We start from the raw sequence: 13,819 nt of genomic DNA, 5'->3' as shown, positions 1-13,819 counted from the left end.
TCACGGAACGGTAAGGCTGTAACTGTGAATCATTTTGCATCAAAAGCTCACGTTATTTTGACAAACATAGGGAGAATTTTGCAGAGTTTAAAATTTGAGCACAATTTTTAGGCACAGAATTCTTTCCAGGAGTACTAATTTAAGAAAAAGAAAAAAGAGGGAGGCAGCACAAGGATCCCAAGACATTGCACAGATCCTAACAGCATTGTGTACATTCACTGGAAACCAATGTCATATTCACTCCCAAATCTAGCTTCCTAACCTCACAGAGTAACAACAGGCCAAACCCATTAACTCTTTTCTAAGGGTAAGTTATCTATTTCTTAAGAATACAAAATCATTTTCACATTGATCTTTTAACTGCATGAATAAATAAATGATACATATAAACATGTTACCTTCCTGATGATGAAAAGTAATGATAGCGGAATTCTCTTCAGGTAACTGTTGAACATCAAGCACTTGTACACCTCCATTTCTTTTACTTTCAAAGTAGACTGTTATATAGTCGTTAGATATGTTAGTTGGCACATTTTCAGCCTTAATGCTTTTTGTCACCTCAAGTTGCCGTGCAGTAATGTTTTGTTGCTTCGTCCTATGGTTTTGGTTGAACTTTTCAACAAATTCCCCTATATCTACAACAAGGAAAGAAAAACAAATTTACCAAATAATTTTTACTATTATGATGTTAAGAAAAGCAGAACATAAACAGGTGTAGTGATCAAAATGTTCAATTATACATAATTAAGCCTTACTAAATAGCTTTGCAAAAATCTACTCTCGTTTTTGTGAGTTACTTTTTTTTAAACACAATAAAAAAAAGTTTTGCTTCTGTCATTGGTGGCCATTATGGTAGAATGTGGGTGAGCAATTTTTGTTCCTGATCTTGTAAAATAACAGTTTTACAACTACAAAATTATTTCCCAAAGGCTAACAGAACAAGGATTTTAAAAAAAAATAAAGAAAGAAAAAGAAAAAAAATCAAGATGTTCCTGACTTCCAGCTGGATAGCCTATCTTCCTCCAGAGATGTTTAATATACACAGTTGGCTAAATATATCACTGACTCATGGTTTTACAGTTAGTATGTATGGCAGTTGGAATCCTTTGGTATGATAAATGACCCTACTGTCTTATTCAACACAATTTAAAAATAAGATAGCCATGCACCACTTTAATTTGCTGAAGTTCTATCTTCTAAAAAGTAATAGTTGTTTTCATATACTGGATAATTCTCTTTTTAAAGTCAAGGACCTGTTGAAATGCTGTATAGTAACAGGATTCATGTATACCAGGAATCATAGTTTTAGACTAATTACACAATCAGCCAAATTCAACCCTACTGACAAGCAGTTACTACTTCCCTTATTGCTGTAATGGTTGTGCCTGCTTATCCCAAAACAGAATTTGGTCTTATGCATGGTGACTATTCTTCTCCATACCATCAGATCTGATTTGCTAACAACATCAACTACAATTCTTGTTCATGATAAATTCACATACGCTTTACACTCATATGAAATAAGGGAATGCCAGTCTCGTGTCACAGTTACAATCTTACTGTTCCCTATCATACACTCATGATCAGAGACACTGATGCAAACTAGAACATATATAAAACTAGAGGCCCTCTTACAGCTCCTCTTGCAAGCAGGAGTTGGGGTGCAAGAAAGTTCTAGACAGAGACTTGCTGTAATACACAACCAAAATGTATGGGCCAGGCCCTGCACTGACCAGGGAAGGGACTGGCACAGTACAGGGAGGGGGCAGCTCTGCTGGGGGGCTGGGCGAGGCCCTGTGCTAGCTGGAGATGGGCTGGCATGGTGCCGGGGTGGCGTCCGATGGGGGGGCTCAGCCAGGCCCCATGGTGAGTGGGGGAGGGGCTGGCACAGTGTGGGGCTCTGTCTGGCTGAGATAAGCCCTGTGCTGGCCAGAGGAGGGGCTGGAGTGACATGGTAGAAACTTAACCAGACAAATAGATGAATGCACACAGCAAAAATAATATATAGGATAGATAGGCTAAAGTATCACTCGAGAGCACACTATGACTATGTCATATACTGACACTCTGAGAACACATCTATATTGAACAAAAATTAACTGTTAGTGACTATTCATTACATAGGACTAAAATTTTCCCATTGAGGTCAATGGCAAAACTAATGTGACTTTAATGGAATAAGGCTTTGACCCTTAATTACATATTTCACTATATGTCTTCTGGCTCAATAAAGATGCACCATTCCATTAACAGTTTTGCTGAAAAACGATGGCACCATATGTCCAATAGTAGTAATAATAATAATTCACCAGATACAAAATACTGTATCATTTGCAACAGTTCTTCTACATACTGCCAGCTGACCAGCACTTCTGTACATACAACTGTAATTTACAAAGGACTGTAGTTACCCTTACAGTTACCAAACACACTAGATCTAATTCTCATCTCACTTAACAAGTATCTTTACACTGGTCCATCTTTACAGTGGTCTAACTCCCTTTAATTTAGTGAAGCTACTCTAAGTGAGATTGGGTTTTGAAGCTTGGGACAGATTATGTACCTACGTTTTCCAGTTCAGCTGAAGTGTTACGTGAGTGGCCACTTTTAAAGTCTCAGGTGGAAAGAACGTAGAGTACACATCCCATCTTACCAATATCTTTGAGGAAAGTCACTACAGCAGCATTTATTTCAGGTATCATTTCCACGTTGAAGTCATTGTCTTCTTCAGCCAAGCCACTGATGTTCTCCACCAGCATAGTTAACATACATTGTTTTGTAGCCTCTTGTATATTTTCAAGCACAACAAGGGATGAAGCCATTTGTGGGAGTTCTTGGACATTCTCCACTCGCCATGGTTTCACATACAACGCTATTTTCTTTACTGAGTGATCCTTTTTTTGCAACACTTTTTGGGCATCTAGTTCCATAGAATCACAAATAATGGAAATCTGTTATATACTTGTAGTTACTCAGAATGGATCAGTAGGTTAAGTTCCATATTAAGTTCTCACATATTTAAAATCTTATCTCAAGTGGATTCTTACTTTCCCTGGTTATGGAATGATGAAAACAAGTCATGTGATCAAAAGTTATAATCTAGACAAAAGTTAGTCTACAGCCCCAAAAAGGGATGCCTGGAGCAGCGTCTTTTTAAAATACGCAGTTACCCCTTGTACTAAACGATACCATCTTACTAGTTCCAATTAGTCCATCAACACCAAATACTGTTCTCTCCATTACATGTGAAATGTCAACATTCAGCAAGGGCTAAAAAAGCTGACTAATTTGTTACTGAAATGTATTAATTATATATGTATATATCCAAAATATCTAAATAGCCAAAAATATTCTAGTGCATCAGGTGAACATCTACCACATCAGTACAAAGCTGACCTAATTTTATGAAAAGCCATCTGAATCTCATTTATGATAAGCCCTTTCACCTTTTCTAACCCAGTCTTGGGTACCTGTGGTTATTCTGTTTATACCCAGTCATCCAGGAATAACATGGAATTTCAAAATGTCACCACCAAAGAGATCATATTTTTGTTAAGTACATCTGTATCGCACCTTCTGCGTTTTCAAAGGTGATGATGATTTGCTGATTGTTTCTGACATAGGACTTGATGTTTCCCCCTCCTGACCGCATTTTATTTTCAAAGTACATGGCCACAAGTTCATCGTCAATTTCCTCTGCCACGGTAACGATGATTACTGCAGAGGATTGCTCAGAGGAAGTCATCTCTTTTCCCAAATTCCCTGAAGAAGATAAAAATCAAAAGATCGGAAATAGGAAGGACAAAATGAAAAATAAAAATTCTTTTTTCCTTCCTCAGCATTAATACCACAAAAATCAGGGGACAAGAAAGGGCCAACAGAGAACTATTTCCAAAGTGACTTATATTTGTTTCATAAAATTCTTTTAAAAAAAACTAAATACAGTAAATCCTCAAAATGCATGATTTCAAGTTGTGCTTAATTCACATTAACATGAGTTAAGCACAACTCAAAATCCCAGGCCCCCGACCCAATGCCCCCCAGCCCCAGTTCAAACTCCTGGGGCCCCACTCACCACCACCATGTGCAGCCCTGGCACATCCTTCTCTCCCCCCACCACCAGCGCCGGTTCAAAGCTCCTGAAGCTCTGGCTCACCACCTGTGCGTGGCCCTGGTTCAACCCCCACCCCCATGCACAGCTCCACTTCAACCCCCTGCAGCCTGGCTCACCACCTGAACACAGCTCCAGCTCACCATCTCCATTTGTGGCTCTGGCTCCACCCCCCCACAGCCCGGGGTTCAAATCCCCCATGCGCAGCTCCAGTTCACCCCCGCCCCTGCAGCCCTAACCCACCCCAGGCTTAATCCTCCTGCCCCCCTCCCGTGGCCCCAACCCACCCCCAGGCTTAACCCTCCCCAACTGCAGGACTTATCTTTCAAAAGATGCTCCAGGTGCTCCTGCTGCTTCCCCAGCTGCAGAACATGTGTTCCGCTGGGGAGAAAAGCCACCCCCCAACTTACGCGAAATTCGAGTTATGTGAGGGTGAGTGGGAACGAAACCCTCACGGAACTCGGGGGACCACTATAAACTGAATGTGTGCTAGCGAAAGGTTGTGGATCACTAGTTCTGGAGACAATACCTCCTCCACAAAGCCAGAACAGCAGATGGAATGCTTGTTACTAGCTTCCCGCAGTCCCCTGTTTGGCTCATCCCTGACAAAGAGGAACAACTAACATTTTGTTTACACAAGACACTTTCTGCCGACATTTCCCGTTATCACCACCAGCGTGGCTCCCCCAATGCCAGCAATAATGGGACCTCTACCATAAACAGGAACTACTGTTTTAAACCACCATGTCATCTACACCCATTCACAGCAGCGTAGGATAATAAAAGGTTTGCACCATTGCTGACAGTTGTAGAGATGCCCTGTCAGTGGTAACAATGGGAAAGGGGTGCAGATGAAGACAATAGTAAGAGAGGAAGTCAGTGTTCAGGCTTACCTCCACTTTAGTGAGCAAATTATTGTAGTGTAGACAGGCCACAAACAGCACAGACAGATTCTCCTGACCCAGAGATGGGGAATAAACCAGATCTGGCTGTGCCGTGGAGAGTGAGGTTAATATAAAGCCGGGGTGGGGAACCTATAGCCCATGGTCCAGATCTGACCTGCAGCTTGCTTGGATATGGCCCTGAAGGCTCTGGGCTCCCCTACCCCAGCATCCAGTTCGTTCCGGGATAGGGGTTTGGAGCCCTAAGTCTTGCAGACCAGAATCAAGCAAGCCAGGCCACGGGCTCTGCCGAGTGGGGAAAGAAGCAGCTCCATGAGTGCTGCTGCTGTTCCTCCCCGGCTGTGGAAATGGCAGTGTAGAGAAGCACTGCCTGGAGCTTTTCCCTCACCATTCTGACCAGCTGGAATTGCAGCCAAGAGGAGCAGTGCAGGAAGGCAGTGCCTGCAGGCAACAGGAGACACAGAACAATGTGTGCTTCTGGGGAGATACGTCAGGTAAGTACCCCCCGTTTGCCCAGACGTTGCTCTCACAGCCTGCTTCTGTACTCTCCTGTATGCTCTGCTTCCCGTCGCCAAGCAGAAGGAGAGAGACGCAGTGGGCTGGGAGGGCAACGGGGCAGAGTGGGCTGTTGGGTCACTCCATCTCCCACCATCATGGCGAGTGCAGGGGGCATAAGTGGGGGAAGAAACATGACCCACTACTGCCGCCCAGCCCCTGGTAATCCCCCGGCTTGTGCTGCGTGGGGCAGGGGAAAGACATGGTCATTGTGGAGGTGGAGCAGGATCAGTGTGGGGCCCAGCCCAAGCCCGATGCCCACAAAGACTGGCCCTGGGTGCAGCCACAGATCCCAAGAAGAGAGAGAGATTAGACAAACCACTCAAAGACCATGTCAACTTACAAAAGAGAAAGTCTATATTTTACTGGTGTGTAATTAAGTCCACGTTGTATTAAGCAACTACTACAAAACATTTAATTTTCCATTAAGCTGTTATAGTTTAAATTTCTCTGAAAACCATCAATTAATGCAAAAGCACAAATTTGTGATTGCCCCACGTCACAAGCTGCATACATACCTGTTGTCTTTTTCTGCTCTACGCCCAGAGAATTCCCATCATCAGAGCAGACTGGAAGAGATAAATGGATGTGATTGCTTGGTGCTTGTTGCAGCTGAAGGAACACTATCCCTGTTCTTAGTGTTCAGAACTGATCTTGTTTAGTTGTGGTATCCTTTGATAACACTTACCTACTTAGAATTACTCCTTGTAACATATCTTTGTTATTTCAAATCAGGCACTATGTCACACCAAAATATCTCCTCTCTCCCGTATTCCCTGTAAGCTGTGCATTTGTGCAGCCACACAGAAGAGATTCAAATGTTGCCCAACTAATCAGCAGAGTGCCTACAGCTAGGTTTTTTGTTTCCTACTGATGGTGCCTATTTGCACATGCCTCAGTATACAGAAAAAATTGCTCCACCCAGGTAGAGCAAAACACACCTGCACCTTAGCAGAGAAGGAACATTGTTCAGAACCTCAAAAACTAAAATACATCCTATTAAAAACAAACGAGTGCCTAGACAGCCTGTTAGACTGTAACCATCCAATTCATCAGAAAAATGTGTAAGAGCCCTTGCAATCTGTTACAGCACTTTAAGCGGAATCCTATCAGAATTTATTGTATAATATATTGTATTAATAGAATATATACAAGCGTAGCCCTGGGTAGTCTTTAGTAGATAAGGTAAAAAGGGATTACTCAGGTGAGTCCTTATCATGTAGGGGGTTTGCAAGAGAACAACAGGAATGAAGTCTCACCCTTCACTTAGTCAAAAATCCTGCAACAAAAACTGCATACCAGATGCCCTACACGACTGGAGAGCTCAAGGGTCTCCTTAATTTTCATTCAGTTAGTGGACATTAGTTAAGGAGATATATTTTATCAGATGGGAGGGTTACTTTTAAAAGGTCCCAACGTACAGTAAACTCTTTCATATCTGGCATTATATTCTGTAGAACTCTCAAATAACCGGCATTTTAACCATAAGTAAATTTTAGTTACATTTTCCATAAGTGCAGTATAGGTAGACTAAATACAAATAAATACAGCAAATACAGTATAAGCTTACAGTGCACAATACTACCATTGTTGGTAAATAAAATACTCTGCATAGATTTTTGTTTCTTAATATCTAATCTTGTTTTTTTTATTAGTTTTGCATTGCTAGGTGTACCCCTCTGTTATCCAGAATATTTGAATATCTGAAAACCTCCCAGTCCCAGAGCTTCTAGATATGAAGAGTTTACTGTAGATTCTAAGAAAGGTGGTATGGAATTATCTTTCTAAGTAGACCAAGAAAAATGCAGATCTATGTACAGGATTAAAAGAATTCTTGAAGCTAAAGGTTTACATAGATACACGTGATCACTGCACAAGTCTTGAAGAGAGATTTCACCCCAAAGCCACTGTTGTGGTAAGTCGCATGAGCCACAAGGGGCTGGAGGGAGTTTCATATGTATGATTCTCACTGACAGCCTAGCTACATGGACACCGACTAATGAAATACTAACTCATAATGCGTCTGCTTTTAGCATGCTAGTTTGATCAATTTCCAGCTGTTGTGTACACATATTCTAAGTTCACTGCCTTTCTGAATACCAATATTCAGCCAGGCTGCAGAGCCCAGAACCAAGAAAAAAAAAACATATTAGAACTTCTGCAGAAAAAATCTATATAGAGGATGTAGTTCACCTTTTTGGATTTTTTTTCATTGACTTTAATAGGTTCTAGGTTGGGTCAAGAGCTAAGAGTCACTGAGGAAAGCATTTTCTCTCCCTTAAAAGTAGTTTTTCCATCTTTTATACATCATTCTTCAACACAGAAGGAAAAGCTTCATTTCCCATAAATAATATTCTAGGGTATTTTTTTATAATCAGATTATAAATTTTTCAGTATTTGTTTTGAACAAAATCTTACCTGGTTCTTTAGGTTTGCTTGGTGTCTCAGACCCCTAAAATCAAAGGATAGTACATTAATTAAAACCAGCACATGACATTTTTGCCATTACTTCAAAATTCTGATAGGATTCCGCTTCATATTTATTTACCTCTTTAGGAACCAGCTCTTCCCTGGACCCATCTTTGTTTGGGGCACCTGTTGTTTCAAGGTGTGTGACAACCAGCTTTAATTTTCCTTTTTCTGCCAAGTCAAGCTCATGGGTCTTTTTGTCAAGAACTCGTTGCCTTGCTAAAGCAAAATAAAGAAAGCTCTTGTAATCTTGGTAGACGGGATGTTAGCCTATAGATTTCTGCATAGAAAGAACACTGGAGTAGACTAGAAAGAAAAAGTGAAAACATTATTCAAGCACACAATTTGCCCTACTCCCCTACACTTTTGCCACTGAAAAACTGGTCATGGCTTCTGGCAATAACAGAGACCCTATCTGGTAGTATTTTGAAGAAGTTCATTCTCTGGGTGAAAAAAAAAGGAAAACATGCCAAGCATAAACGGTGCAGGGTCTAGTTGCAAGAATGAACGAATCATCTAGTTGCGAGAATGAATCATCATACGGAAAACTGTTTATTGGGAGAAAATGATGTGGAAATGGCTGAGTGTATTAACTGATGAGTAATTTAAATAACTCATTTTGTAACGAATTCCTCAGGATATCTACACCTCTTAGGATAAGTGTGATCTGGCACGTAAATTCCCAAGCCGTTTGCTGTGGTGGATGTTGCTAGAAAAATAAATTAGCTTAGCTAATTTTTATTTTTTTAAAATTAGTTAACTAGGTTGAAGTATCCAAGTATACAGTACAGAAAGCTGTTGTAAGAGAAACCTAAAGTTGCCAGTTGCCACTGTCATTTTCTTATATAATGCATTCTCCTTATTTTGGAACAACATGGTCAACAGTGTGATGCTGTTGCAAAAAAGCTAACATGATTCTGGGATGCATCAACAGGTGTGTTGTGAGCAAGACATGAGAAGTCATTCTTCCGCTCTACTCTGCGCTGGTTAGGCCTTAGTTGGAGTATTGCGTCCAGTTCTGGGCACGGCATTTCAAGAAATATGTGGAGAAATTAGAAAGGGTCCAGAAAAGAGCAACAAGAATGATCAAAGGACTAGAGAACTTGACCTATGAAGAAAGGCGGAAAGAACTGGGCTTGTTTAGTTTGGAAAAAAAAGATTGAGTGGGGACATGATAGCGGTTTTCAGGTACCTAAAAGGGTGTCATGAGGAAGAGGGAGAAAACTTGTTCTTCTTGGCCTCTGAGGATAGAACAAGAAGCAATGGGCATAAACTGCAGCAATGGAGGTTTGGGCTGGACATTAGGGCTCTGCCTACACTTGCATTCCTCTTTCGAAAGAGGTATGCAAATGAGGGAAATCAAAAATGCAAATGAAGTGCAGATTTGCATATCTGGCAATCCATTTGCATATTCTTATTTTGAAATAGCTTCTTTCGAAAGAAGAAAACCAAGTGTAGACACCTTTCTTTCGAAAATAAACCCCATCTTTGAAAGAATCCTTCCCTTTTTCTATGGGACGAAGGATTCTTTCAAAGATGGGGTTTACTTTCGAAAGAACAGTGTCTACACTGGTTTTCTTCTTTCGAAAGAAACTATTTTGAAATAAGAATATGCAAATGGAGTGCCAGATATGCAAATATGCACCTCATTTGCATGTTCGATTTTCCTCATTTGCATACATCTTTCAAAACAGGAATGCAAGTGTAGGCACAGCTTTGGAAAAAGGTCCTAACTGTCAGGGTAGTCAAACATTGGAATAAATTGCCTAGGGAGGCTGTGGAATCTCCATCTCTGCAGATATTTACAGGTTAGATAAATAGTAACAAAGAGGAAGCCGTGCTAGTCTATACACTATCAAAACAAAAAGCAGTCAAGTAGCACTCTAAAGACTAGCAAAATAGTTTATTAGGTGAGCTTTCGTGGGACAGACCCACTTCTTCAGACCATAGCCAGCCCAGAACAGACTCAGTATTTAAGGCACAGAGAACCAAAAACAGTAAGCAAGGAGGACAAATCAGAAAAAGATAATCAAGGTGAGCAAATCAGAGAGTGGAGGAGTGAGGGGGAAGGTCAAGAATTAGATTGAGCCAAGTATGCAGACGAGCCCCTATAGCGACTCAGAAAGTTCCCATCACGATTTAAACCATGTGTTAATGTGCCAAATTTGAATATAAAAGCCAGCTGGGCTGTTTCCCTTTCCAGAACGATGCGATAATTCCTCTTCAGTAACACACATACCTTTAGGTCATTGACAGAGTGCCCCATTCCATTAAAATGTTGAGTAACTGGTTTGTGGATCTGGAGTGTTTTGATGTCTGTTTTGTGCCCATTGACCCTTTGTCTAAGGGAGTTAGAAGTCTGTCCAATATACAAAGCATCTGGGCATTGTTGGCACATGATGGCATATATGATGTTAGTAGAGGAGCATGAGAAAGTGCCCGTGATTCTGTGAGTAACCTGGTTAGGTCCAGTGATGGTATTTCCAGAGAAGATATGCGGACAAAGCTGGCAGCGGGCTTTGTTGCAGGGAAAGGTTCCAGGACTGGTGTTCCTGGGGTATAGACTGTGGCTGTTAGTGAGGATCCTCATGAGGTTGGGAGGTTGTCTGTAGGAGAGAACAGGCATGTCACCCAGGGCCTTCTGGAGTGTGGCATCCTGATTCAGGATAGGTTGTAGGTCTTTAATAATTCTTTGTAGTGGTCTGAGTTGGGGGCTGTAGGTGATGACCAGTGGTGTTCTGTTCTTGGCTTTTTTGGGCCAATCTTGGAGTAGCTGGTCTCTGGGTATTCGTCAGACTGTGGTTTAAATCGTGATGGGAACTTTCTGAGTCGCTATAGGGGCTCGTCTGCATACTTGGCTCAATCTAATTCTTGACCTTCCCCCTCACCCCTCCACTCTCTGATTTGCTCACCTTGATTATCTTTTTCTGATTTGTCCTCCTTGCTTACTGTTTTTGATTCTCTGTGCCTTAAATATTGAGTCTGTTCTGGTCTGGCTATGGTCTGAAGAAGTGGGTCTGTCCCACGAAAGCTCACCTAATAAACTATTTTGCTAGTCTTTAGAGTGCTACTTGACTGCTTTTTGTTTAGGTTAGATAAATGTCTATAAGGGATGGTCTAGACAGTACTTGGTCCTGCCATGAGGGCAGGGCTCAATGACACCTCAAGGTCCCTTCCTGTCCTAGCATTCTATGATTATTATTGGTGATTTAAAATAATTTTTCAAATAATCAACCCACCCTGCACCCAGTTCTGAAAACAGCGCCAGCACCAACAGAGAAGGTGAGCATAGGGGCGCCGGGAAGGGCTGGGGACACGGAAATAAAGCTAAAGGAGCATCCAAGGGGAGAGAAAGTGAGAGAAGGAAGAAGGTGCATAAAGGAGAGGTTCGGGCAGGGAAGGGGAACATCAATAGAGAAGGGGGATCACCGAGAGGGAGGCACCCTCGGTAACCCTCCCCGTCCTGGGCCGAGTGGCGGGGTGATCTTCGGACACACGGGGGGTGGTCCTTGAGACGGGCAGAGAGGGGCCCCAAACCGGTGACGGCTGGAGGGGGAAGAGGGCGCAGGGCCGGCTGCAGCGCCCAGGTGGCGGGAGCAGGGCAGGGCAGGGCGCGCTGTGTGGGTGAGGAAGGATCCATATTTACGCCTGGCTAGGGGCCGCGGGGAGGAGACGCGCATGGGCGGAGGGAAGGGGCCATCGCAGCGGGCGCACGGTTAGGGGAGCAGGGCGCGGCCGGCCCCGGCGGGGGTCACGGCTGTCCGAGTGCTGCCCACCCCCCCACTGGCCGAGCGGCAGCCCCCGCCCCCCCCGGGCCGGCCCTACCTTCCGGCTGGGCGAAGCGCACCAGGAGCTGCCCGTCCCGCTCGCCGACCTCGCACTCGCCCCCGCCGGAGCGCTTGGCGCTCTGGAAGTAGCGGAGGAGTTTGTTCCTCAGGCCCCTGGGGAGCCCCGGGCCGCCCCAGGCCGCCTCCACCCGCAGCGCGAAGGGGAACGGCTCCGGCGCGGCCATGGCCCGGCGGCGCTGAGCGGCCCGGGTGGGAAACGCCCCGGCGCCGAACGAGTTTCGCTTTCATTTCCCCCCGAGCTCCTCCCGGCCGGGTTTCTTCTCGGTCACGTGCCCGGCGGGGGGGGGGGCTGGTTTGGCACCCCCCCCCGCCCATGCTGGGCCTGTCAATCACCGCTCCCTCAGCCACCAGCGCAGCCGGGGAAGGCGCTGTCCCTGGGCGGGCCGGTGCATGGACAGGCGAGGTCCTAGCCACGTGTGAAAGGGTGCAGCGGTGTGGTGGCCGGCCTCACCCCAGGGGGGCCTGAGGGCAATGCACAGCTCCAGGGTCTACCCCGGGACCGCCCCCCGCTCCGGGCTGAAAAGCGCTCTCTGCACAAGTCCAGCTGCGCCACAGATGCAGGATGATGGCTGTTCAAGTATGGTCCACTGGTGTTCCGTGAGCAACTTCCAGGTGTGCTGCGATCCTCTGGAAAAATAATTCAACTTTTTACAGTAAATAACCATTTTATGATGATAACAGTAATGGAAAATACTGAAAGGTAATTTTATTTCTACATCTGGCGGGAGTGGCAGTACCGCAAACCCTCGAGTTACGTTGGGGAACGCCAGCCCCCGCATAACTCATATTTTCACATAAATCTCGAGGGAGCTGGGAACTAGGCAGTGGCTGGGTTCCCAGCTCCCCTGGGCTTGCAGAAGCTGGAAAGCTGACCAGCCCCCGAGAGGCAGGGAGCCTGGAACCAGGGAGCAATCTGGTTCCCATCTCCCCCATGCTTGCTGGACCCACGAAACTGACCAGCCTGTTAGAGGCAGCAATCGCATTAACCAGAGACACACAACTCAGTTGCACATATCTCGCAGGTTTATTGTAGTCTGGCAACACAGCAAGGTTGACTAACAATGTCCTAGTCTCCCCTCTTCTACTTATAGGGCAGCATAGCAAGCATCAGTGATGTGCAGTGGAGGTATATACAGTAAATTCTTTCATATTTGGCAGCCCCAGGACCAGGAAATTACCAGATATTCAAATATTCTGGATAATAGAGAGGTACACCTAACAATGCATAACTCTAAAGAAAAACAAGCCTAGATATTAAGAAACAAAAATATATGCAGAGTTTTTTGTTTTGTTTTTTTACCAACAACCACAGTATTGTACCCTAAACTTACACTATCAAAACAAAAAAGCAGTCAATTAGCACTTTAAAGACTAACAAAATAATTTATTAGGTGAGCTTTATAAACAGACAGTCCATTCTGGTATGGCTATGGTCTGAAAAAGTGGGTGTGTCCCACAAAAGCTCACCTAATAAATTATTTTGTTAATCTTTAAAGTGCTACTTGACTGCTTTTTTGTTTTGATAGTATATAGACCAGCACCGCTTTCTGTTACTAAACTTACACTGCGTTTGTTGTGTTTATTTGTATTTACTTTCACTATACATATGCAAAACATAACTAAAATTTACTTATGGTTAAAATGCCAGTTATCTGAGAGTTCTGGATGATAGAATACCAGTTCTGAAAAAGTTTACTGTTTCTGTTATTAAAACCAGATACAATGTTACTTCTTCATTGCTATGATAGCTGATTAAAATATTCCATTTTGGTTTTGCTGTATATGTTGCTGCTTGTTTTTTTTATTTTTGGTCTGAAAAAAATTTTTTAAGAAAATTGTCATATGTTTTCCATTTAAGAAAAACTGCTATACAGAATAATGAAGACTGAGTGGGAAAGGCTGTTAAATGAGTTAGTGGGTCTTACCCACCAAAG

General features: G+C 43.6%; 1 protein-coding gene across 1 annotated transcript in view; it reads right to left on the bottom strand.

Moving 5' to 3' along the window:
* Nucleotides 1-12,083, bottom strand: part of LOC142016889 (protein mono-ADP-ribosyltransferase PARP14-like) — a 32,980-nt gene extending 20,897 nt beyond the window's left edge. The window contains exons 1-7 of the mRNA XM_075001318.1: nucleotides 11,863-12,083; nucleotides 8,117-8,256; nucleotides 7,987-8,020; nucleotides 6,087-6,137; nucleotides 3,574-3,762; nucleotides 2,654-2,920; nucleotides 399-635 (exon numbers count right to left, since the gene is read on the bottom strand). Coding sequence (XP_074857419.1) covers nucleotides 399-635; nucleotides 2,654-2,920; nucleotides 3,574-3,762; nucleotides 6,087-6,137; nucleotides 7,987-8,020; nucleotides 8,117-8,256; nucleotides 11,863-12,049 — 1,105 coding nt within the window. The 5' untranslated portion in view covers nucleotides 12,050-12,083. The remainder of the gene's footprint in view (nucleotides 1-398; nucleotides 636-2,653; nucleotides 2,921-3,573; nucleotides 3,763-6,086; nucleotides 6,138-7,986; nucleotides 8,021-8,116; nucleotides 8,257-11,862) is intronic.
* Nucleotides 12,084-13,819: the final 1,736 nt, after the last annotated feature.

This window comes from Carettochelys insculpta, chromosome 8 (assembly GCF_033958435.1).
Source record: "Carettochelys insculpta isolate YL-2023 chromosome 8, ASM3395843v1, whole genome shotgun sequence".
Lineage (NCBI taxonomy): Eukaryota > Metazoa > Chordata > Testudines > Carettochelyidae > Carettochelys > Carettochelys insculpta.
This window is presented reverse-complemented; position numbering and strand designations above follow the sequence as displayed.